General features: G+C 38.6%; 1 protein-coding gene across 3 annotated transcripts in view; it reads left to right on the top strand.

The window, feature by feature from the left end:
- The window catches only part of fgf13a (fibroblast growth factor 13a), a 144,709-nt gene that overhangs the window by 116,447 nt on the left and 2,776 nt on the right, over positions 1–25,486 (top strand). For all 3 annotated transcript variants that reach the window (XM_062999820.1, XM_062999819.1, XM_062999818.1), the window contains exons 3-4: positions 5,312–5,415; positions 22,243–22,441. In XM_062999820.1, coding sequence (XP_062855890.1) covers positions 5,314–5,415; positions 22,243–22,441 — 301 coding nt within the window. In that variant the 5' untranslated portion in view covers positions 5,312–5,313. The remainder of the gene's footprint in view (positions 1–5,311; positions 5,416–22,242; positions 22,442–25,486) is intronic.

Raw genomic sequence — 25,486 nt, 5'->3', positions numbered from 1 at the left:
CAGACGATAGGATCCATATATCACTTTTGCAAGCTCTTTATCCTCAGAGATTCCTCTATATTTGTGCTCAGGTGCTCCAGTAGCTGCAGGTAATTGAGTCTCCCATGTAAACCCCGTCCACACGCTGAGCCACAGTAATCCTTCTAAAATGAGATTCACCTGTGTTTGTGTCAGGACTCACCCAAGATATTCCAACACCAGAGAGATTACTGGCAGGAAACCAACTCAGCTAATTCAACCTAGCTAATTCACTTAAAAGTTGTTTTTATTCGTGTATTTAATCAGTGAGGTTTAGGTCTTTAAAGTGCAGGTCAGAGAGATGAGTGATCTCTGCAGGTGGTGCTCACAGCAGCTGAGGTCAAGCCTTGATGTGGGATTAGTGGAAAGGGAAAGAGCTTCACCTGATTGTTCTAATGAATGCTACACGGTATGGAAGCAGCACTGCTGAGACCATGGCTCTGTATCAAATATTAATCAGTGCTCCTCTCTGATGGGCACTGTAGGGGAATAAAGGAAGGGGCGCAGAACACAGGGCTGCTCCAGAGAGAAGAAATAAAGATGGTGAGGCTACTCGAGTTCCTGAGAAAAAGGCTGGTGGATGTGGTCATTAAAACTGTTTCAGACCATTATCTTTTATTTTATTATTATTATTACACAAATAATAATGAACCTAAAATCCTCTTTGTCTAAAGACATGTAATGTCATAAGTACAGTATAGTACAGTACAATACAGTAAAGCATAATATAGTGTAGTACAGTGCAGTAACACAAAGTATAGTACAGTACAGTAAAGCATAGCATAGTGTAGTACAGTACAGTAAAGAATAATGTAGTGCTGTACAGTAAAACATAGTATAGTACAGTACAATAAAACATAGTATAGTATAGTACAGTAAAAAAAGTATAGTGTAGTACAGTACAGTAAAACATAGTATAGTATAGTATAGTACAGTGAATTATAGTACAATACAGTAAAGTACAATACAGTAAAGCATAATATAGTGTAGTACAGTGCAGTAAAACTAAGTATAGTACAGTACAGTAAAGCATAGCATAGTGTAGTACAGTACAGTAAAGCATAGCATAGTGTAGTGCAGTACAGTAAAACATAGTATAGTATAGTGCAGTAAAACATAGTCTAGTATAGTACAGCAAAACATAATATAGTATAGTAAAGTACAGTACAGTTAAGCATAGTGTAGTACAGTACAGTAAAACATACTATAGTACAGTACAATAAAACATAGTATAGTATAGTATTGTAATATAGCATAGTACAGTATATGCAGTATAATATAGTTTAGTATATGTACTATAGTACAGTATATGCAGTATAGTATAGTACAGTGTAACAGTACAGTATATGCAGTATAGTATAGTATAGTACAGTGTAACACAGTACAGTATATGTAGTATAGTACAGTGTAACACAGTACAGTTTATGTAGTATAGTATAGTATAGTACAGTGTAACAGTACAGTATATGCAGTATAGTATAGTATAGTACAGTGTAACACAGTACAGTATATGTAGTATAGTATAGTAGAGTGTAACACAGTACAGTATATGTAGTATAGTATAGTACAGTGTAACACAGTACAGTATATGTAGTATAGTATAGTATAGTACAGTGTAACACAGTACAGTATATGTAGTATAGTATAGTACTGTGTAACACAGTACAGTATATGTAGTATAGTATAGTATAGTACAGTGTAACACAGTACAGTATATGTAGTATAGTATAGTACAGTGTAACACAGTACAGTATATGTAGTATAGTATAGTATAGTACAGTGTAACAGTACAGTATATGCAGTATAGTATAGTATAGTACAGTGTAACACAGTACAGTATATGTAGTATAGTATAGTACTGTGTAACACAGTACAGTATATGTAGTATAGTATAGTATAGTACAGTGTAACACAGTACAGTATATGTAGTATAGTATAGTACAGTGTAACACAGTACAGTATATGTAGTATAGTATAGTATAGTACAGTGTAACAGTACAGTATATGCAGTATAGTATACTATAGTACAGTGTAACACAGTACAGTATATGTAGTATAGTATAGTACAGTGTAACACAGTACAGTATATGTAGTATAGTATAGTACAGTGTAACAGTACAGTATATGTAGTATAGTATAGTACAGTGTAACACAGTACAGTATATGTAGTATAGTATAGTACAGTGTAACAGTACAGTACATGTAGTATAGTATAGTACAGTGTAACACAGTACAGTATATGTAGTATAGTATATGTGGTATACTGTTCTTTCTTGCTTCTCTTTCTTTCTGTATAGATTAGTATTTATTTCTATTCATTATTGATTTTTGCACTATGTTCTAGTTTTATGAGGTGCTTTTATTTGCATGATTTTTTCCTTTAAAAAAAGTTTTTCCCAGATCCAGGAGGAATACTAGTAACTTCTTTCCCCTGTGTTTTTTCTTACTTTTTTCTTATTTATTATTTGTCCTTGAAATGAGAACTGAATAGGTTATGTGAAGTAGATTTGTGAATGACCAGATGTAATCCAGTGGTTGTTGTCTGACAGCACAATAGATTTTTGTTGTTTAGACTGCTCACAGTCTCATTATCTCAGGCTTATATACTGAAGTGAATTACCCATGACCCACCACTCTGCTCAGGTCAGGTAAGATCTCCAGGATTTGGAGTTTAACTGGTGTTACTGGTGCTGTTCTTGTTCAGATGAATTTATTTTGTGCTACAGAGAGTTAATAACATAATGTTACGTAATCTGTGAGAGGGTACATGCTAATTTGTTCTCTCTCTCAAAAAAAGATGCTAGTCAGACACATTTAATGGATGCCAGCACACTCTTGGGTTACTGGCTGCTTCGTTTTTCCCTCTGGCACACCGAGGCTGTGTGAAAATGAGATATTGCTTTTTGGCTTGTGGCATGGGAGGCGGGCAAAGGAGTACGAGCACTTTAGTAGTTTCATGGATACTGTGGAGGCAGAGCTGGCAAAAAGCTCACTAACTCTGAGTGTGAAAAAAGAGAGACGTGTCAAAGAGCAAAAACATAAAAACACATCACAGCAGCTCCATAAAGTTCTTTTTCTTTCTTAGTTCCAAAGAAGAACCACATCTAGAAAAAGTAACAATAACTTTTCTCTGCCTTCCTTCCTTCCTTTTTTCTGTCTTCCTTCCTTTTCTTTCCTTCCTTTTCTTTCCTTCTTTTTCTTTCCTTCCTTTTCTTTCCTTCTTTTTCTTTCCTTCCTTTTCTTTCCTTCTTTTTCTTTCTTTCCTTCCTTTTCTTTCCTTCCTTTTCTGTCTTTCCTTTTCTTTCCTTCCTTTTCTTTCCTTCTTTTTCTTTCCTTCCTTTTCTTTCCTTCCTTTTCTTTCCTTCCTTTTCTTTCCTTCTTTTTCTTTCCTTTTTCTTTCCTTCCTTTTCTTTCCTTCTTTTTCCTTTCCTTCCTTTTCTTTCCTTCTTTTTCTTTCTTTCCTTCCTTTTCTTTCCTTCCTTTTCTGTCTTTCCTTTTCTTTCCTTCCTTTTCTTTCCTTCTTTTTCTTTCCTTCCTTTTCTTTCCTTCCTTTTCTTTCCTTCCTTTTCTTTCCTTCTTTTTCTTTCCTTTTTCTTTCCTTCCTTTTCTTTCCTTCTTTTTCTTTCCTTCCTTTTCTGTCTTTCCTTTTCTTTCCTTCCTTTTCTTTCCTTCCTTTTCTTTCCTTCTTTTTCTTTTCTTCCTTTTCTTTCCTTCCTTTTCTTTCCTTCTTTTTCTGTCCTTCCTTTTCTTTCCTTCTTTTTCTTTCCTTCCTTTTCTTTCTTTCCTTCCTTTTCTTTCCTTCTTTTTCTTTCCTTCCTTTTCTTTCCTTCCTTTTCTGTCCTTCCTTTTCTTTCCTTCCTTTTCTTTCCTTCTTTTTCTTTCCTTCTTTTTTTTTATTTCCTTCCTTCTCTTTCCTTCTTTTTTTTTCCTTCTTTTTTTTATTTCCTTCCTTCTCTTTCCTTCCTTTTCTGTCCTTCCTTTTCTTTTCTTCTTTTTCTTTCTTCCTTTTTCTTCTTTTCTTTTGTCTTTCCTTCCTTCCTTTTCATTTTTTCCCTTTCTTTTGTCCTTCCTTCCTTTCTTCCTTCCTTTCTTCTTTTCTTTCTTCTTTCCTTTTTATTTCCTTCCTTCCTTCCTTCATTTTCTTTCTTCCTTTTTTCTTTCTTCTTTCCTTTTTTCCTTCCATTTCTTTTGTTTCTTCCTTTCCTTTCATCCTTCTTTTATTGTCTTTCTTCCTTCCTTTACTTTCTTTGCTCCTTAATTTTCTTTCTTCCTTCCTTTCTCCCTCCTTCATTTTCTTTCTTTCTTCCTTCTTTTCTTTACTTTCCTTTGTTCCTTTCTTTCTTCCTTCCCTCCTTCATTTTCTTGCTTGTCTTTCTTTCTTTCTTATTCACTCAGGTTTATTTTATTTTTTTACATTTCTTGAATTTCTTTGTTATGTTGCTTTCCTTTCTTTTCACTCTCTCCGTTCCTTGCTTTCTTTGCAGACTTTTTATTTTCCTCCCCCTTCTATTCTTCCTTCTCCTACATGACTTGTTTATCTTTTGTTGTTATTATTATATATTGGTTAGTTTGCTCGTGTGTTTTCGCTCTTTTATATGTTTCTTTTGTTAATTCTCAGATTTCCATATTTTCTTTTAATTTACTCATATATGTTGATATTATTTGTTAGCATATGCAGGATTAGATTTGTTTTGAGTAGCCAACGTTGGGTCTTTGAAAATGGACAAATATTTGATTTGCCAACCTATAAAGTGCAAACGTCACCGGATAGCAACTATGAATGATTCCAAATCAGGTGTTGATACGAGTCTCTCACTGAAGCAGACCCAGGTGAGGAACCATCAGTTCACCAGAAGTGAACCTACTATATCAACCAAAACCAGAAAATACCAGAGATTTACCTTCATCATGTTCATCATATTCATCATATTTCCCATGAGCAGGAACACAACACCTTTTGTCATCTTGCTGAAAGCGTGAGAATAATATCATAACCCAGGGGGTTTTAACACAGGGAAAAAGTTTGAGAACTGCTGTTTTAACATCTAACCAGATTCATTATATAACATATACTTTATACTATACACCAGTGGGGATGAAGGCTGAAATTAGATAATGTTAGTGGGTCACCCTCTCAGCCTGATGTACCACTGAGAAGTACAGTACATGCCTACAGACTAGTGTTTACCTTACTGAGACCTAGACTAGAGTACAGCACTTTAATGTATGACTGCACCATTATAACTCTTCTTTATGCAGATCAGTTCATGTTTATTTGTGTCTTTCTGTGCAGCTATGTTCAACCTCATCCCAGTGGGTCTGCGAGTGGTAGCCATCCAGGGCGTCCAGACCAAACTCTACCTTGCCATGAACAGTGAAGGCTACCTGTACACATCAGTAAGTACTTTTACTCTTATAGAAGAAGGCAGAGGGTTTTTGTTCATGTCAGTGTGTGAGATGATTGTTGTGTACAAAAGGCTTTTTTGGTTTTTGGTAAGTAGTTTATTTATTTTTCTAATCAGAAATTGTTGACACCCCCATCAGTTTGATGTGTGTATCATTGTGTGATGGTCAATTCCATGTATGCAACAATTTTTATTTCTCAGTTTGCTCTTGAGTTTAAAAGGCGTTGAGTTTCAAGGTATTTTTTTGAGATTACAAGGTTGTATGAGAAACCTGTTAATGCGTTCCATGTTCCTGTGGAACTGAGTATATATTAGGCTAATGTTAAATAATGTGGTTGTTTTTGACACTTATACACTAAAAATAACACAAATATAGTATAAAAACACTGAAATACAATTAACAAATTAGTTAAATCTCAATAAAAATACAATAATCCTGCACTTTACCTTTACTTCATTGTTTTCTTATGCTTCTTAATTGTGGAAATGCTTGATCTTGGAATACCGTATTCCATTCAGTAAAGGTGCATTCACATTGGAAGCAGCAAAGCAGCTTGTGTGCCGGCTGTGCTGTTATTAAGTGTTGCGGTGCACAAAACTTAACGTGACTTATTGTACTAAAATGAGTGAGGAATTTCATTAGTGGAGAGAACTTATGAGCAGTAATAATTAAGAGAGGTTTAGTGTTCAAGTGTCGTTCTTTTAATACATTAAGTCACATTAAGCTTTTTTTTTTATCGATAAACATTTTAGACTCTTTGTAAGAGCTGATTCTTACAATTTTTCAGCACCCTGAGCTATGACACAAGTTTAAAAGTGAAACAGGAGGAAAATCCAGCTAAACACAGATACATGAGGATGCTTTTAGAGTGAATTTGACAGTTATTACACACAAATGCAGATTCGTCTCATATTTGCACTTTAATGATGTTTTATTGCACCACTCAAGCCAAGCGCTGAACAAAACGGCAGTTCATTGTTAATTTAAAATTATATATATATATTTATATATTTATTTATTTATTTATTTTTTTATGCTGATCGCATTGAGTTTAAGGTAAATGTCAAGTTTAAGGGTACAAATTTCTCAACGAAGGGCGTCAAGTTTAGGGGACGTTGAGTTACAAGGTACCACTGTATTAAAAACACACACTGGCTCTGACAAGCCACAACACTCCTTATTTAACTTTTCTATACAGGCTCATCTTTGAAAAAAAAAAAAAGCACATGATGCATCCTCGTTCAGTTCCTCCCTCACTCCATATGGTTGCCTGTCAGAGTCGGAGTCGGAGCAGCTGGGCTGAGTGAATCAGAATCTGAATGCATTGTTTAACAAGATGTTTCCATAACCTCCACTACTTCCAGAACTAGTCATGAAGTGCACCATGTTCTAGCTGTATGTAAAGTAGATCACATGCATCTCGGCTCTGGAGATGGAATGAGTGGAGCGATGAGGGGGTGGGTGGGTGTTGTTTCTCAGCTGCATCGTTCCTTGTGTTCTAACTATAAATCCTACTGGACTCAAACTGGACCAGATCAAGAGCTGGCTCTGTAGCACTGGTTCTGGTTACTATGGTGATGCAACCAGGCATTGGCTTTACTTAGGCTTTACTTCCCGGAGGATCTGTTTTCACTACTATGGATGGATGTTTTTTGTTTATTTGTTTTTGACTGTTTCTACAAGTTAATATATTACCGTGTTCCATCCATACATTTAAACATACAGTATAGCCATCATTCTATTCATCCCTACAATCAGTCCATCCACTCTCCTCACACCCCTATCCATCTATCTTTTGCCTTTAGAACAACTTGGTATGAAATGAACATTCTTCTAATTTTTATTTGAATTTTGGGTTCCATTCCAAGAGCTCACGGGCCAACAAAGCCTCAATGTTTCGCTCTGAACTGACAAGCTAATTAAATGTTACGTACAATAGGTGCAATTCCTGATTTTATTTAAGTCATATTTTCCTATAGCAGTGCTTCTTACACATCAAAAAATGGCTTGTTGTCATGTGACCACTCCAAAAAACATGGCAAGTCTTGCAACTCTTCCTCTTCCTTTCCCAACCCACTGATTCAACAGCGTACTGACATGGCTAACCAATGCCAACCGGGTGGCACGGTGGCTAACTGTTATCAAAGTGTGGATAGCACTGTTGCCTCACAACAAGAAGGTCCTGGGTTCAATCCCCAGGTGGGGCGGTCCGGGTCCTTTCTGTGTGGAGTTTGCATGCTCTCCCCATGTCCGCGTGGGTTTCCTCCGGGAGCTCCGGTTTCCTCCCACAGTCCAAAGACATGCAAGTGAGGTGAATTGGAGATACAAAATTGTCCATGACTGTGTTTGATATAACCTTGAGTACTGATGAATCCTGTGTAACTACCATTCCTGTCATGAATGTACCCAAAGTGTAAAATATGATGTTAAGATCCTAATAAACAAACAAACAAACATCACCGAACAGACAGCAGATAGGGTGATAAGATAAGATGCAACAAATATAAGATTATAAGACTTTATTAAGGCAGTTGAAGCCTAGCGGTTAAGAAACCGGACTAGTAAACAAAAGGTCGCTGGTTCAAGCCCCACATCTGCCAGATTTCCACTGTTGGGCCCTTGAGCAAGGCCCTTAACCTTCAATTGCTTGGACAATATCTACTGTCCTGATACTGTAAGTCGCTTTGGATAAAAGCGTCTGCTAAATGCCGAAAATGTAAACTCTTGTAGGGCAGTTGTAGCCTAGCGGTTAAGGTACCGTTCTAGTAATCAAAAGGTCACTGGTTTAAGCCTCACCACTGCCAGGTTGCCACTGTTGGGCCCTTGAGCAAGGCCCTTAACCTTTAATTGCTTGTACGATATCTACTGTCACAGTATTTTTTTTTATTCAGGATTATGCATATGATCACTCATAACAATGGGTCTGTCCAAAAAACTGTTGAGCTGTCTTGCTGCCTACTGCCTACCTAGGCAGCTGCTTAAGTAGAGAGGATTCTAATTAGACATTAAAGTCATAAGGCAGATTATTTAGACGCACTACCTAGACAGCGATTACTCCGAGTACATAACCGCAGTTTTAGCTTACTGTGCTAACACAGTTAGCCTCGGGCCATGCAAACCAATGGGCTGAGGTGGCACAACACGGTAGCATGCCAGCTAACATCTCCCTCTGTGTAATGGAAACGGTTCAACTGTCACTGACAAACCCGAATTTGCAAATACATGACACTTTGTACACTTTTCATTCATCTGCCATGCTTGTAATTTTTTGTGAGAAAAGTTGTGCCGCACTGAATGCTGGGATTATCTTTACTGCTAAGGAAGCATCGGATGCTCTCTCATTATTCAGTCAGATTATCGCTTTGAATTCAGGCACCTCAGTAGGCAGTATTTTAAGGTATCTAAGAATTTAGACATGCTTTCTTCTCGGGAGGTTTTTAAATTTATGTAGAGAGCTCACTATGTTTTCAGACAGACCCATTGTTTCAAAAAGATAAGCAAACAGAAGGAATTTTGCTCATACCCCCTCTTTCCCACACGTGTAATTAAACTACCAGCCCTGTGTTCCGCTTTGTGCTTTTTAATGATGTACGCTTCAGTGAGGGTGTGTAAACAGTACGCACGGGCTTGCTCATTAAATCTAGAGTGGTCACGCTAATCTCCACATCTAATACATTATGTTAGTGCGAGGCAACCCAGTGTTAGGTAGAGTCAGGCTGTATTTACCTAAGAGATGTTGTATAAACAAAAGCAAGTGAATATAACAACTGCACTGATGTTTACGCTGCATTTTGTTCGGACTCGGTGACACAGGGTGAGAATACGCAGAACTTTGAGGGTTTGTGTAGTTTACAGAACATGATCTTCCTCATTTCTGTTTACAAGTACTCCAGCAATCGCGGCGTCTTTATTATAATTGTTGTTCAGTTTCCTGAGAGCGCAGTGAGTACAGGATGTACTGAGAATCATCTTCAGGATTTATTTGAGAATGATGATGAGGGGGTTGTGCATGAATGTTTACTGGATTTGCTTAACTTCAGTGCTGGAGAGAAAAGTTCAGGTTTTTACTTGACGGAGTTGAGATATGAGATATGTGGTGGAATACACAGCTCTGTTTTATTCCTAGTTTGTTCGTCTGTTTTTCCGAGACTGTTGTGAATAAAAATCCCAAAAGTTCAGCAGTGACTGATGTGCATAAAATATGAGGGATCTTCAAAAAGTTTCCGCACTTTTATATTTTGGTTGGAAACGGTGAGGGTGGGAGGAGTAGTAATTGATCATGTCTGAGAGACTGAGAGAGAGCTTATAGTCCGGATTTAGCTTAATCTGATTTCCACCTTTTTGGATGCTCAAAGAAGCTTTAAGTGAAAGATGATTTTCATGTGATGATGTAAAAACAGCTAGCACACCAGAGCTGGGTTTTTGAATACATTGTATCAAATCTCAGCTCTGCCATCCGTCTGGGCTGGGCGGCCACATGAACAACGATTGGCCGTTGTTCAGGGTGGGATGAGCCGGACCAGGATTCCTCATAACTGCTGGCTGATTGAGTCGGGAAATAATGCTGATCAGGGTGTGTCTCTCCGTACACAAGGCTGATCCTCATATTAACTTGCCTTGTGCAGGTGAAAAGATGCAGTCGGTACTGCACATGTGTCGGAGGGGGCGTGTGTCAGTTGTAAAGCTCCTCAGTCAGCAGTGGAGGGTAGTATCAGTAGAGGTAAAGCGTAACGCCATCAGGGTGATTGGATACGACTATAGATTAGGGGAGGAAAAGGGGGGGGGAAATTAGGAGGAAAGGTGCGGGAAACCCTCGTTCCAATATTTATTAGAATTTTAATGCCATGTTTTACACTTTGGTTACATTCATGACAGAAACGGTAGTTATTCATTACACAAGATTAATCAGTTCACAAGATTAAAGTCAAACACAGTCATGGACAATTTTGTGTCTCCAATTAACCTGACTGCATGTTTTTGGACAGTGGGAGAAAACCCACACAGACACAGGGAGAACATGCAAACTCCACACAGAAAGGACCCAAACCGCCCCACCTGGGGATCAAACCCAGGACCTTGATGCTGATTCATTATGTCTGAATGGGGTGGAATGGGATGACATGGATAAGGCCCTGCAATGGATTGACATCATGTTTGGTGTGTGTTACTGCATTGCACACAGTGGTTTCTGGAAAACCACAGCCATGTGACCATGACCAGGATAAATGCCTACAGAGAATTAAACACAGCCAATTTACCTTCTGCATGTTTCCTGGGGTTGATAACCTGGGGGTTGTATGTACCCGAAGTAAACCCATGCTAAACTTTTTATAGACAGTGATTGCATTTACATTTGTGAGATTTAGCAGACGCTTTTATCCAAAGCGACTTACAATTATGACTGAACACAATTTGAGATTGAGGGTTAAGGGCCCTGCTCAGGGGCCCAACAGTGACAACTTGGCAGTTGTGGGGCTTGAACCACCAAACAGCCTGGTCTGATGAATCACGTTTTCTTTTACATCACGTGGATGGCCCGGGTGAGTGTGCGTCGCTTACCTGGGGAACACATGGCACCAGGATGCACTATGGGAAGAAGGCAAGCTGGCGGAGGCAGTGTGATGCTTTGGGCAATGGTCTTCTGGGAAATCTGGGTCCTGCTGTCCATGTGGATGTTACTGTGACACATACCACCTACCTAAGCATTGTTGCAGACCATGTTCATGCTTTCATGTACATGGAAACGGTATTCCCTGATGGCTGTGCCTGTGTGATGACTTTCAGCAGGATTATGCGCCCTGCCACAAAGCAAAAATGGTTCAGGAATGGTTTGAGGAGCACAATGACGAGTTTGAGGTGTTGACTTGGCCTCCAAATTCCCCAGATCTCAATCCAATAGAGCATCTGTAGGATGTGCTGGACAAACAAGTCCGATCCATGGAGGCCCCACCTCACAACTTACAGAGGTTACAAGAGGTAAAGAATCTGCTGCTAACATCTTGGTGCCAGATACCAGGGCACACCTTCAGGGGTCTAGTGGAGTCCATGCCTCGACAGGTCAGGGCTGTTTTGGCAGCAAAAGGGAGACCAACACAATATAAGGAAGGTGGTCATAATGTTATGCCTGATCGGTGTGTATATGTAAAAAAAAAGTATCAAAACGAATATAAATTAGAAAAGTTAGACATACTGGGTGTACATGTGCGGGTGAGTCAGAATGCACCAGTGCAAATGTATTCACCAATCAGTGCTAGTGGAGTGGGAGAGAGAGAATTAATTAAAACTGAATTTTGATCTTTTTCTATGCGGTTTAAGCTCGTTTTATACATATCACACTGTACACTCTGTGCTGCCATGTGTTCGTGTAAGAGCACTGTACACATCAGTGTGTGTGTGTGCGTGGATGTACGACGCTACTCCCACCAGCAGCTATTCTTTGAAAGTGAGACCAATTAGCACAGTTCTGCATCTCTGCCTCGGGCGGATTCAGGAGTGGAGCTGAGAGAACAGTAGATTTGTGTTCGCTGTATTTATATCCTGCTGCATTGACGTTAAGAGTAAAGTTGGTGTTGTTTTGCTTGGGTAAATTCTGGACAGGGAATTTATTAACAGCAAGGATGAAGTTCACGGTCTAACATTGTGAAAAGAAGTATTTTACCTGTTACACCTTTTAGTGGACAGGTCATTAGTCAGGTCATCAGTCAGTAGACAGGTCATCACGATCTACTTTTCAAAAATGCTTTGTAGCTTTTATCTACATATCTAGCTTTACAGGGCAAGCGACTGAAAATCACACTGACCTTATTCTGATGATTTGCACTGAATGGTGTCAGACAGGTTTATGTAGTCTGGACAGTAACTGCTGATGCCAAATCTCAAGCAGCTTCCAAGTGTTCATCAGTGAGGGTGGACCGATATTCACTTAATTATTTTCATGTGGGAAAAGGCTGATTCACACAAGTAGGTTGTTGTCAAATATGTGGCACATTTTTATGTTTTGATATTTTTCCTCAGCCAGCAAGTTCCAAAATTTCATATAAAGGTCATATGAATGTCAGATTGTGGAGTTAAAATTTCTGTATGTAACATGAGATCTGAATATTCTCCATCAGCTTCGTCCACTTATGAACATAACAGCCGGCTTTCTTGTTTTTTTTGCCTGAATCGAACTGTTTTTGTGTTTGGTTGCGCACTCATGTTCACAAACAGTGTAGGTTACAAAAGGAAAAATGCAAAAATGGCGCAAACCGGCTACTGTTGAATGGAAACTTTACACTTTTTTTAGATTAGCAGTGCTTTAGGTGGGCTGAGGCGTAGCTATGGTATCAAACCGCAAATTAAAGAAACAATGGCCACATGTCAATCAATCATATTTACATATATATATATATATATATATATATATAAGGCATAACATTATGACCACCTTCCTAATATTGTGTTGATCCCCCTTTTGCTGCCAAAACAGCCCTGACCCGTCAAGGCATGGACTCCACTAGATCCCTGAAGGTGTGCTGTCGTATCTGACACCAAGATGTTAGCAGCAGATCCTTTAACTCCTGTAAGTTGCAAGGTGGGACCTCCATGGATTGGATCCAGCCCAATTAATCAGACCCACCATGACCCTGAATACAATAAAGAGGTGATAATAAAGACAATGAATATATAAATGAATCCTCTGTTCTGCAAAATTTTGGAAAGCATGAGAAATAAGGAGTAGTTGACTGGAAACGTGGATTAAACTCAGGTCCTCAGTAATCATGTTAATGTATTGCATGGCACCCAATTTACAATTTGTTCCATCATGCCCAAATGTCATGATTTTTTAACTGCTATTATTCTACATAAAGAAACATGCATGATGGTATTTGCCACAATTGGCCTTGTGTGGCTTTATATGACCACTTTTAGTCATTTACATTACATTGCTTTAGGGCCAGTGGTGCATGTTTATCACACTTAGGTAATCTTGAAGGGAAATCATTAAGGGAAAGCAAAGAAGTGTAGGTGTGGCGGTTAGCTGAAACAAGCAGACTAATTAAGAGAGATGGTGATCACCTGGGCCTGGTTTGCTGAAACCCTTTATAATGGCTGCGTCCTCGCACTTCCTAGCGGTAAGAGGCAGCAAAAGAGGTTGCTGCACATGGTTTGTTGTAATTGTAGAGATCTGGCACTAGATAGCTTTAGTAGCATACATACTATTTAGAGGTGTATGAGGTGTATTTTTGCACACCCCCTCTGGTTGATGTCACTAAGCCTTAAACCAGTTAAAATACTGGCCATTACTTGAGAAACTGTTGAAAGAGACTAGAATGTTTCCCCCCATTTCACTGAACACCCAGGCAATGCTAAGCAGAAGGGTGAATATAAGTGGCTAACGGGTGAAATTGAGGGGCTTCTCAGCTGAGTGGTCCGGCGTCTCGGTGGAATAGATCCTGTCAGCTTATCTATTCATATGGATGGTTCTTAAGATTGAGTGTGAGGTCGAATTAAGGGAGGGAGAGAGAAAAGAAACGAGACCAAGCCTGTGAGGAATGGAAGGGGGTGGACTGGGATATTTAGGGAAAAGAAAATGCAGCTATGAAAGGTGGAATTGAGTGCACGGTATTAAACATTTTATTGGTGACATGAGGGTGGAAATCTGCTTAAAACTGACATAAGTGAATCAGTGCCATGATGAAAGTACAGTATGTACACATCTCACTTTCTAACACACCCTCATATTCCTCATTCACGATGCCGCCTGTACCTGTGAGGGAAACCCCATAAAGAGGGAGAGAAGGGAATGGGAGGGAGAGAAGGGAATGGGAGGGGCAATGCAGGATTTCCCTGGCCACAAAGCTCCCAGCAGCGTGACTGCAGCTGCTCATTACATTATGCATGCAGATTGGAACAGAACCAACACACTTCCAAATCATCTCTAATCCCACTTACAAAACTGTACTGTTGAGTGTTTTTATTTCTGCCTTTGTGGTAGCTAAAATGTATATATTTTTTAATTAAAGGTCAGTGTACCTGGAAATTTTTTTGTTAGGTCTACACAATAATCTACTGCTGTTTTAGCTAAAGGAACACAAAAAAAATCTACTTCCTGATTATCAGGGATTCTGATCATCTCAGCATATAAATTTCATGTGTCCAGCTTTCCAAGCTAAATTATTTTTTACATGCACAATAACGACTCCTGGTTGTGAGCTTCCTGTTCTAAAAACATGAACAAATACTTAAGGAAAAGCGATTCACTCTATTAAACATACTTGTAAACCTTGTAGAAACCCTTTCAGAAAAGTTGTGGCTGCTATTGGCACAAATGTGGCCAACTCTATAGAAATGGCCATGGTTTTGGAATCGGACATCCATCAAGCTTATGGTCAGGTGTCCACATCATGTTGGCCACTAAGTGGACTTAATGTTGTGTTTACACCCCATCGTTCTGCAATTCAGTCAGAAAAATTATATATTATATATAGTCGTGTTAAATAAATAGAAAAGCTTGTTTTAAGATTACAATAAACACATCTTAAAGAAGAACACTGTGTTTATTAAATATTTAAGGTAGATTTATGCTTCTGCATATTGTTACTTTTTAATATATTATAGTTATCATATTGTATCTGTTAACATATCAATTTTTATTATTAAGCAAAATATTATGGAAAAATTGGCTAGTAATCATTAGTGTTCATCAAGAGTGCCAGAAGAATTTATATTACAAGGTTTATTGGCATGATGAACTACATGTATTAACACACATTAACACATAAAACACCCTATTAAGATTACTAGGTTTGTGTTTGTTTGTTTTTTCTTATTAAACTGTTAAAAATGCTAAATAATATTTAGTAGTCTTGCAATAATGACAGTAATTGAACTTGCCCAATGTTGGATCTTAATTTTGTTTGTATTGGCAGTAGAAAATGTTTATACCAATTTTAAGCACAAGTAGCTACATCTAATTAAAACACTAAATGATTTTATGTGTAATTTCTCTGTACTTTCTTACTTGGTTTATGCAACACTGTCCAGTTACTGTACAAGCTCATGTTGTGTTCAAGTATATTGGGTGACACCTATAAGAAATTACAGTTGCAATTACAATTATTCAACCCAACAAAGAAAATATGAATTTAAAACACTGAACTTTTCTACAGACCTTGATTTTGCCTTAAATGACATTTTTTAATTGAATGATACATCCAATGAACAAATGGAATAAATAATGTAGTATTTTAGAGTAGCCAGATATTTTGTTAATGCTGCCATGCCACAATTATTGAAGCCCTACATAATATTGCTGGTTTTAAAACCTTCTAGTCTGTATGACCTAAAGCTGGGGTACAATATGATTAAAGCTTTGGGAACTTGATAACGATCCTACAGAAAATCTTTGGTAGGATTTAAAGAAAGCAGTTGCAGCATGAAAGTCACCAAACATCAATGAGCTGGAAGCTCGAGTAAAATGGGTGAGGATTCCACGACTGTGGTGTCCGAAGCTTGTTAGCACAAAATCACTTATTAGATTTTAAAGATTGCCTTTTTTTGTCATATATAAATGTACAGTACAATTAAATTATTTTTCCAGATGTCCCAGTTTGGCAAGCCGGGATTTGAACCGCCAACCTTCTGATTGATAGCCGATTCATTTACATTTACATTTTCAGCATTTAGCAGATGCTTTTATCCAAATCGACTTACAGTACCATGACAGTGTATTTTGTCTCAAATGCTTAGACAGTATACTGTCACAGTACTGTTAGTCGCTTTGGATAAAAGCGTCTGCTAAATGCTGAACATGTAAATAATACATGACATGAATTGATAATATACTTTGTGAATGCTAAGAAAAATTAGAATGCTTTGCATTGTGCAGCTAATTTGATAAAGTTCACCTGCTTACAACCTTTTTTTAGATTTTTTACATCACTAGTGGAAACTGTAATTGAACTAATAGCTTTGCTACTAGCAGAGTGTTCTGTATTCAAAAAAAGAAACCTTATTACTGATTCATGCATGAGTTTTCCTATGATTTAATTATTTAATGCGAGGAAACCCAATAATTAAATTATTTACTAAATACAGTAGCAGAGATTAGATTATTCTGTACCATGAATATAAGTCATTCATTCCCTCTATCCGGTCATTCTGTCAATAACAGTTATGTAGAAACAAGAGTGTGCCTTAATGTCGCATGGCACAATGTCAGCGGTCGTGTTCCTGTCAGGAAGCGTGGGTGCTCAGCTCATGTGTGAATTACTCAGAACAGCCTGTCCTCGCTGTACCCGTAATGGTCCTCGGCTCAAGGCGAGCGACATAACAACCTGGAGCTTCCAGTGTCTCAAGGGCAAAAACTCAACAAACATCTTGAACTGATTGCTAATTAACAATGATTGTTTCCAGGTTTCCACTGGTTTATTAGGGCTTATTGGTATTGAGAAAAAGTCTCACCAGTACAATGCAGATTAACATGAGGTTGGAAAACCATTTATTAAGAAAATTGTATCTCATTTGCAGACAAAAATGGCTGGACTGTCCTCACTTGTCAAGCAAATCAGGTGAAAGTCAGGTAGTTGGAGTACAATGGGCACAATGGCCAAATAAAACATGCAAACTTTGACCGAACGTGACCTTTAATATGAAGCTGTAAGATATTCACACTTTCTATGTGCCACCATGCAATGAAAACCCCATACACTATAGGGCCAAAAGTCTTCGGACACCTGACCATAAGCTTGTTGGGCATTACATTTCCGTAACAAACGGTATTAAAACAGTGCGACTTTTGCGACTTTTTTTTTGCTGTAACAACAGCCGCTCTTCACAGAAGGTTTCTCACAAGACTTACTTAGGAATTACTAGAGGTGGGGATCTGATTTTGTCAGTTAAACTATGGCAATGATGACACTTCCGGTGTGAACACAAGTTGATGAACAGTCAGGCGATTCAGGCGACAACCCTGCTGAACGTAGTGTTAGACTATTATCTACACCTCAATCCCATTCCTTAGGTGCTTTGGTTTCCATCTACAAGTCCAAACACATGCAGTTAGGCCAATTGGAGCTACAAAAAATTGCCCTGAGTGTGAGTGTGTGTCTTGTGATGGACTGGCAACCTGTCCAGGTCAACTGAGGATGAATGAATGTAATACACAAATGTATTTTTAACTATAACAAGGAATGTAAATGTAGATACTAGTCAGTAAAGTGCACTTCACTGTCATGGCATTTTTATTTTTTTGGCTTTTGTCAGTTAAACTATGGCAACAGAACACCCGCAGGCGATGATGACGCTTCCAGTGCGAACACAGGAGCGATCAGTGATTCGGGCGACAAGAGGCAAAAAACCACTGCTGAACCCTGCTGATCGTAGTGTTGGACTCTTGTCTACTTGTAGAATAGAAAAGTTTTAACTAAGGAAGCAGTTCTGTAAGTCACTCCAGACAAATGCTGTAAATTTTTACTAATGGACAGCTACGATGTTCCATAAATCAGTGTCCCATACAGGTCAATTGCATCATTAAGTTTATGTTACTACCTGAATCAATACAACAAATAAGTACTACTGCCAAATGAAGATGTTAATGCTAACACCTGGCAGTTTGCCAATAAAGCCAAGCGGCCAGTAAATAAAGCCGTGAACATGACTCAGCATTGTCTTCTCCAGCTGCCCAGGTACATGTAACAGAATCCGTCCATATTGTTTGTCATCAAACACCACTGTACCAGAGTTACACCAGTCCAACAGGGACAGAGGTAATGCACTTCAAGCTGTCAAAGCCTGACCCATTATGTAGGTGGATCAATAATTTCCTCACAAACAGCAAACGACATCCTGAGCTGACCCCCAGCACTGAAGCATCATAGTATATGCACCACACACACCAGGAGCTGTACAGCTAAGCAATTCCATATTATTTATTATTTTACTTAGATCGAATGCAAACTTCAGGGATACAAATGAATGTGGACACCTGACCATGAGCTTGTTTGACATTCCAGTCCACAAAAAAGAGTGCTTCTGTGTTTTTGTGCCAAGCTGTCGGGCCACTGTGTGTACACATTGTATTTAACTATGTATGTGCAGTCGCAAGAATGTACATTTTAAATTGCAAGTTTGTGAACCCTTAGTAATTAACAGTAATTACCACAACTGTATGGGCAATTGTAGCCTAGCTGTTTAGGTACTGGACTAGTAAGCAGAAGGTTGCTGGTTCAAACCCCACCACTGCTGGGTTGCCACTGTTGGGTCCTTGAGCAAGGCCCTTAACCCTCAATTGCTTAGACTAAGTCGCTTTGGATAAAAGCGTCTGCTAAATGCCGAAAATGTAAATGAAATGTAATGTACTCATTATTAAGGCCCTATCTAATTCACGGCCAGGAAAATTGTGTTACGGACTGTGAAATGAGCCGTTTCCCATGTAATATGCAATTTGCTGTGCATTGTAGCTTTTATTTATTCTGCCATTGAATTTCTGAGTGTTATTTAATGACTGCTGTGAAATGTGTCACTTCTCTGTAAAAATCTGTCATTTTTTGAAAAACGTGGTCCATGAAATTAAGCAACTTTTTGTTGTGAACTTAATAGGGTCCTACTCATAATATGCGGCCTGATTTTTTATTTATGTATTAATAGCAGTAACACATTCTGCCTAGATTATTAACACAACATGCAATTAGGCCATTTGCAGCTACTAAAAATTGCCCTAAGTGTGAGTCGATGATGGACTGGCAACTTGTTCAGGGTGTTTTCTGCCTTTCGCCCAGTGAATCAGACCAACCGCAATCTTGAATAGGATAAACCAGTGGTAAAGACTGAGTGGTAAATTAATGAATGTAATACACAAATGTACTTTGTACTATGACGAGGAATGTGAATGTTTATATTTAATAACTGGTAAAGCCTCTAGCATTTGACATATTGCTTGTGTGAACAGGCCTATAACATTATATGCATTCTAAATGGATTATAGTCTGGACTCTGAACTGACCATCCCAAAACTACTATTCTTGTGGATTTACTGTTTGGTTTGGTGTCATTATTTAGTTGCACTATTCATTATTAATCATCAGGTGATAGACCTAATGACTTTAGCTATCTGAGCCATAATAAGCCCAGAACCATTGTGCTTCTATACTTAAATATTTAGGCTAAATACATCAATTTGTAAATATCTAATTAAATTATAAATAATGTGATTTTTAATATGCGTGTCTGACTTGAATTATTTTATACCCTGTTCATTTATTTATTTATTAGGATCTTTTTTAAATGTCATGCTTTACACACTTTGGTTACATTCATGAGAGGACAGGTAATTACTGGTTACACAAGGTTTATCACTTCAAGTTTTTAATGCCATGCACAGATATGGACAATTTTGTATCTCTAATTTACCTAACTGCATGTCTTTGGACTGTGGGAGGAAACCGGAGCTTCCAGAGGAAACCCACACAGACACAGGGAGAACATGCAAACTCCACACAGAAAGGACCCAGACCACTCCACCTGGGAATCGAATGCTGTGAGGCGACAGTGCTACCGCCTAAATACCTTGTATTTAAATATCATTGGCTGAGTTAGTTTTTCTCATTCTGTCTTGTTAGTCGTTCCCACCGGATCAGATCATGCATACCATGGTTAGGTGTTGAAAGTTCCTTTTTAAAACCTAGTAATATATATTGGTTCCTTGAATGTTTGCTGGATAAAAATGCTAATTCAGCTTTAAAGTGGAAGTTTTTGAAGTAAAATTGTGGATGGGTGCCAGGACACCCTCAGGTCTTCTCATCCATCTTCTTCTAGTTGCTTGAGAGCTGGCTACAGCAGCTGATTGGCTCACCTCCCAGTGAATAGTCTTTCTTTGAAGACCTTTCACTTCTGTGTTTACGTTTAGTCTAATGCTTATATAAAGACTTACTGTAATGCATTTGCATTTTCCATACTGTCCCAATTTTTTTCTGATTTGGGGCTTTATTAGAAAGCTACCACTTTAGAGGTACCTTACCAAAACAGAGTGTAATTATGATAAATGATATAACACTGTTGGCTATACAGTGTGTAATTCATCTTTTTACACTTGTACTTCACTACTTTTGCTCAGCACAATAGCCAGTCAGCATTAGATCGATAGTGTTAGGAAGGAAGCTTTGTCTTAATGAGAATTCTGGGTCCTGCACATTGGACAGGGTTGAGTTAGAGCAATAAACCTGCTTCTTTGTCCTCTGTTATGAAGTAGTGCTAGACCAATTCCCAACATTATAGTAAACTGTTTGCAACAAATAGAGATAAAGAAGTTCTAACAGTAGGAACATGGGAGTAGATGTTTTTGTTCAGTTTATCACAAAAGAGTTTAAAGGGGGGTGTGTTCAATGCTTTGTGCAGGCCACTGAGGTTCCTCCGTATTAAACCTAAAGTACTCCCACACATTTGGAAGTAACTGATATTATTAATTTAATCTTACACATCAAGGGTTCAAGTCCCGGTGCTATGAGCTGGTTGAACGTCTACATCCAGACATCCAGACATGATATCTATAATATACTGTATGTACCACACTTTCCTCAAGGCAACATGAATTCAATATAGTGTGTTAATATTATTGTCAACATATTGGGAATATATAGATAAATTGCTGAGTAGTCTAAGGCTCCAGACTCAAGGTTGAGGCGCGAGTTCAAATCCCACCTCTGACACTGACCTTTGATTCTGGGGAATAAACAGTGGTAGTTTAGTGGCTAGATGTGGGTTAACAACAAAGAGTGTGCCATACATTGGCTGACCCCATGCTCTGGCCCCAGCTTTCAAAAATTCTGAGATATGTGGATGAACAATTTCATTGTACTGTATCTATCTAGGCCGGCAAGGTGGCTCGGTGGGTAGCACTGTCGCCTCACAGCAAGAAGGTCCTTGGTTCTATTCCCGTGTCTGCGTGGGTTTCCTCCCACAGTCCATGCAGTCAGGTTAATTAGAAACACTGAATTGCCCTATAGGTGAATGGTTGTGTGTGTGTATGTGTGTCTGCCCTGCGATGGACTGGCGCCCCGTCCGTACTGTGTGCCTTGCGCCCATTGAAAAGCTGGGATAGGCTCCAGCACCCTCCCCCCCCTCCCCGCAACCCTAATTGGGTAAGCAGTTAAAAACAGGAGTGAGTGAGTGTCTCTATCTAGCTATCAGAAATTGTATTTACCTTGTTTGGTCACTTGGTGTGGAGTAGATTAAATATCTCCATTCGGTGGTGGCTCTTATTGGAGTTTGGTGTGTTCTTGAGCATTGTAAATGGCCTTGTTGCCCTCATTCTTAGCTTTTCTGGAATTTCCTTAGATCTTGCTGTAGTGTTTCTGTAGATATTTATATTTACCATCTTTATTTATATTCACAGTCAAGCCTGGCTGTGTTTAAACAGCTAATGCAAGGAACTGGCTGATTAACTAAATAGATGATATGGGTGTTTAATAACTTTATTTCTTTGTTAAATTAAATCAAATTTTTGCATAAACTATGTCTTCAGTCAGGTTCACGTTGAGTATTATGTTTTGTTTAATATTATTTGTTTATTAAAACCATTTAATATGACAAGACGTGTTTACAGCTGTAGATAAAATGCAGACAAATGCATGGAAGTCAAAATTAATGTGTTTGCTGAAACTTAATACTGCTGAATATAAAGGCTATATGCTTATTTTTTTTTAATTTTTAAATTTTTTTTTAAAAGAGGACTTGATTTCTTATTTCACACTACCTGTTAGCACTTCACCTGCTGATTTTTTCTCTCCAGCTATTTGATGGACCTAATGGTTTCTCTTCTGTCACCGTCTGTCTCTGCAGGAACATTTTACTCCAGAGTGCAAATTTAAGGAGTCGGTGTTTGAGAACTACTACGTGACGTACTCGTCTATGATCTACAGACAGCAGCAGTCAGGCAGGGGCTGGTACCTGGGCCTGAACAAAGAGGGTGAAATCATGAAGGGAAACCATGTAAAGAAGAACAAGCCTGCTGCACATTTCCTTCCCAAACCATTGAAAGGTGAGCTTTTGTTTTACATGCTGTATATTGCTTAATATGCACCCAAATAAATTCAATCAATGTAGACACCTGAGATACTGTTATTTCACATTTATTATTTTAAAAAAACGGGCCTTATTATTGTTATTATTATTTTTGTAATATTGTTTTTTTGTCTATGTGATAAGTCAAGTATTAGCATGGTTCAAATTACAGGGGAATAAGGGGGGTCTGACCCTTCAAATGAATACTTGGACACTTCTTTCTTTCCCAACAAAAAAAGAGCTGAAACACAGTCCAGTGAGTGGGGATGTTGGTTAGCTAAACTGTAACTTCAGGCAAAATTAGAAACTATATACACCGATCAGCCATAACATTAAAACCATTTCCTTGTTTCTACACTCACTGTCCATTTTATCAGCTCCACCTACCATATAGAAGCACTTTGTAGTTCTACAATTACTGACTGTAGTCCATCTGTAGCTCTGCATGCTTTTTTAGCCTGCTTTCACCCTGTTCTTCAATGGTCAGGACCCCCACAAAGTATTATTAGGTATTATTTAGGTGGTGGATCATTCTCAGCACTGCAGTGAAACTGACATGGTGGTGGCGTGTTAGTGTGTGTTGTGCTGGTATGAGTGGATCAGACACAGCAGCGCTGCTGGAGTTTTTAAATACCTTGTCCACTGACTGTGACACTCCTACCTAGTTGGTCCACCTTACAGATGTAAAGTCAGAGACGATCACTCATCTATTGCTGTTGTCTGAGTTGGTCATCTTCTAGACCTTCATCAGTGGTCACAGGATGCTGCCCACAGGGCGCTGTTGGCTGGATATTTTTGGTTGGTGGACTATTCTCAGTCCAGCAGTGACAGTGAGGTGTATAAAAGCTCCATCAGCGCTGCTGTGTCTTATCCACTCATACCAGCACAACACACACTAACACACCACCACTAGTGGTCCTTTGGGGGTCCTGACCATTGAAGAACTGGGTGAAAGGGGGCTAACAAAGCATGCAGAGAAACAGTAATTGTGGAACTACATAGTGCTTCTATATGATAAGTGGAGCTGATAAAATGGACAGTGAGTGTAGAAACAAGGAGGTGGTTTTAATGTTATGGCTGATCAGTGTATATGAAGTTCACTGTATAATTCACACTGTGTTACAGTGCACATAAAAACAGAATTAATATAGAAAAGACACAAGCAGTAGTTTTTCTTAGAAATAATCCTTAACAAACAAGCATTTCTGATTAAGGCTGATCATGAAAATCCCAAATTAGTTAATCTAAATTCTAAATTTGAACGTTGATGTAATTGTTTATTAATTTTTCAAATACAGCATTTACAAAAACATTCACTGGGTGTGTAATGGCTTCAGACTAGCTTGCATCGCTGCTATTGTCAGTTCTCTAAGAGGAAATATGAAATTGTATTAAAATGTATGAAGAACACCTTCAGTTTATCTCCTTTACTGCCTTACCTAATCCATTTTTACAGTCTCTGTCTAAGCAATTTGCCTGTGCCTAGTCCACACCTCGACCATTAATTATATATATTCAATATATATTCCATTTTTCTCAGCACAACAATAGTAAAGGTGAAATATATGGCTAAACATATTAATTATGGGTGGTTGGCAAAGTTCAGAGACAGCGGTACTGAGAGCCCTGATAATGACGAGCCCCTAGTCTCTCCGTCTCCTCCCCACCCCCTGGAGAGCAACTCTGTGCATGGTTGCCCCGCAGCCCCGCTAATACACGAGGTATCGATTCTAACAGCTTTCCACTGAAGTGCTGTATCGATCGCCCGGTGGAGAGAAAGCAGCTTTTTGAGAGGTTAGAGGAAGTTTGCTTTAGTGCTGCAGCCAAAGTTTAGAGGAGCGTACAATATCTAGTGAAGAGCTGTCATGCTCAGGGCCCTAGATTAGAGCTGTTGTTATGAAGCGATCGGTCGGGTGTGCAGAGTTTTTCTCTAACAATTGCCTGGCGAATAGATTCATATCAGTGTTTTATGACAGTAGTTTCAAAAAGAGGATGATTTTGCATGTGAAATTCAATAGACATTGTCTGTGAGGGAGTGTGTATGAGAGAAAAACAGAGAGAGGGAAAGTGGGGTGAGAGATTAATAGGCTTGCTGATAGGCGGGTGATTTACTGGAAAAAACGCCATGCCAAAATGCTTGAATAAATGAATATGCTTTTGCATTTGGTCTTTATCCTTGATAAATTAACTGAGTTCAGAAAGCAACTGTACAGTTATACAGCAAGCACAGGCATTTCAAAAATATTAGCATTTTTAGGAATGCATAGTCTGATAAAATGGACAGCGAGTGTAGAAACAAGGAGGTGGTTTTAATGTTATGGCTGATCAGTGTATGTTTACTATGGCTGCTCCATGTATAGGGCCAGTGTGATTGTTCCCCACAGTTCATTACTGAAATTGTGTTTAAATTCAGTGTTTTCAACTGATTGCTTGCTTAGACTGAATGCTGAACACGTTTGAGACGGTCCCTAACTAACAGCAAATATCAGACATCCAGTGTTAGACTAGCTTTTTATATGTTGTTCGTCAAATGAAGACTGCTAGGAGAAGTACAGGCCTTTTTGTAACAGGTACAGGAAGATTTGGGAATGTATCGGACAGCGCTGTCATGTGTAATGAAGGCGCAACAATGTTAGTAGTTATGAATAAAAAAATAATATATATATACTGTACAATATACTGTACACTGATCAGCCATAACATTAAAACCACCTCCTTGTTTCTACACTCACTGTCCATTTTATCAGCCCCACTTACCATATAGAAGCACTTTGTAGTTCTACAATTACTGACTGTAGTCCATCTGTTTCTCTACATACTTTTTTAACCTGCTTTCACCCTGTTCTTCAATGGTCAGGACCCCCACAGAGCAGGTATTATTTAGGTGGTGGATCATTCTCAGCTCTGCAGTGACACCGACATGGTGGTGGTGTGTTAATGTGTGTTGTGCTGATATCAGTGGATCAGACACAGCAGCGCTGCTGGAGTTTTTAAATACTGTGTTCACTTACTGTCCACTCTA

This window comes from Trichomycterus rosablanca, chromosome 8 (assembly GCF_030014385.1).
Source record: "Trichomycterus rosablanca isolate fTriRos1 chromosome 8, fTriRos1.hap1, whole genome shotgun sequence".
NCBI lineage: Eukaryota > Metazoa > Chordata > Actinopteri > Siluriformes > Trichomycteridae > Trichomycterus > Trichomycterus rosablanca.
This window is presented reverse-complemented; position numbering and strand designations above follow the sequence as displayed.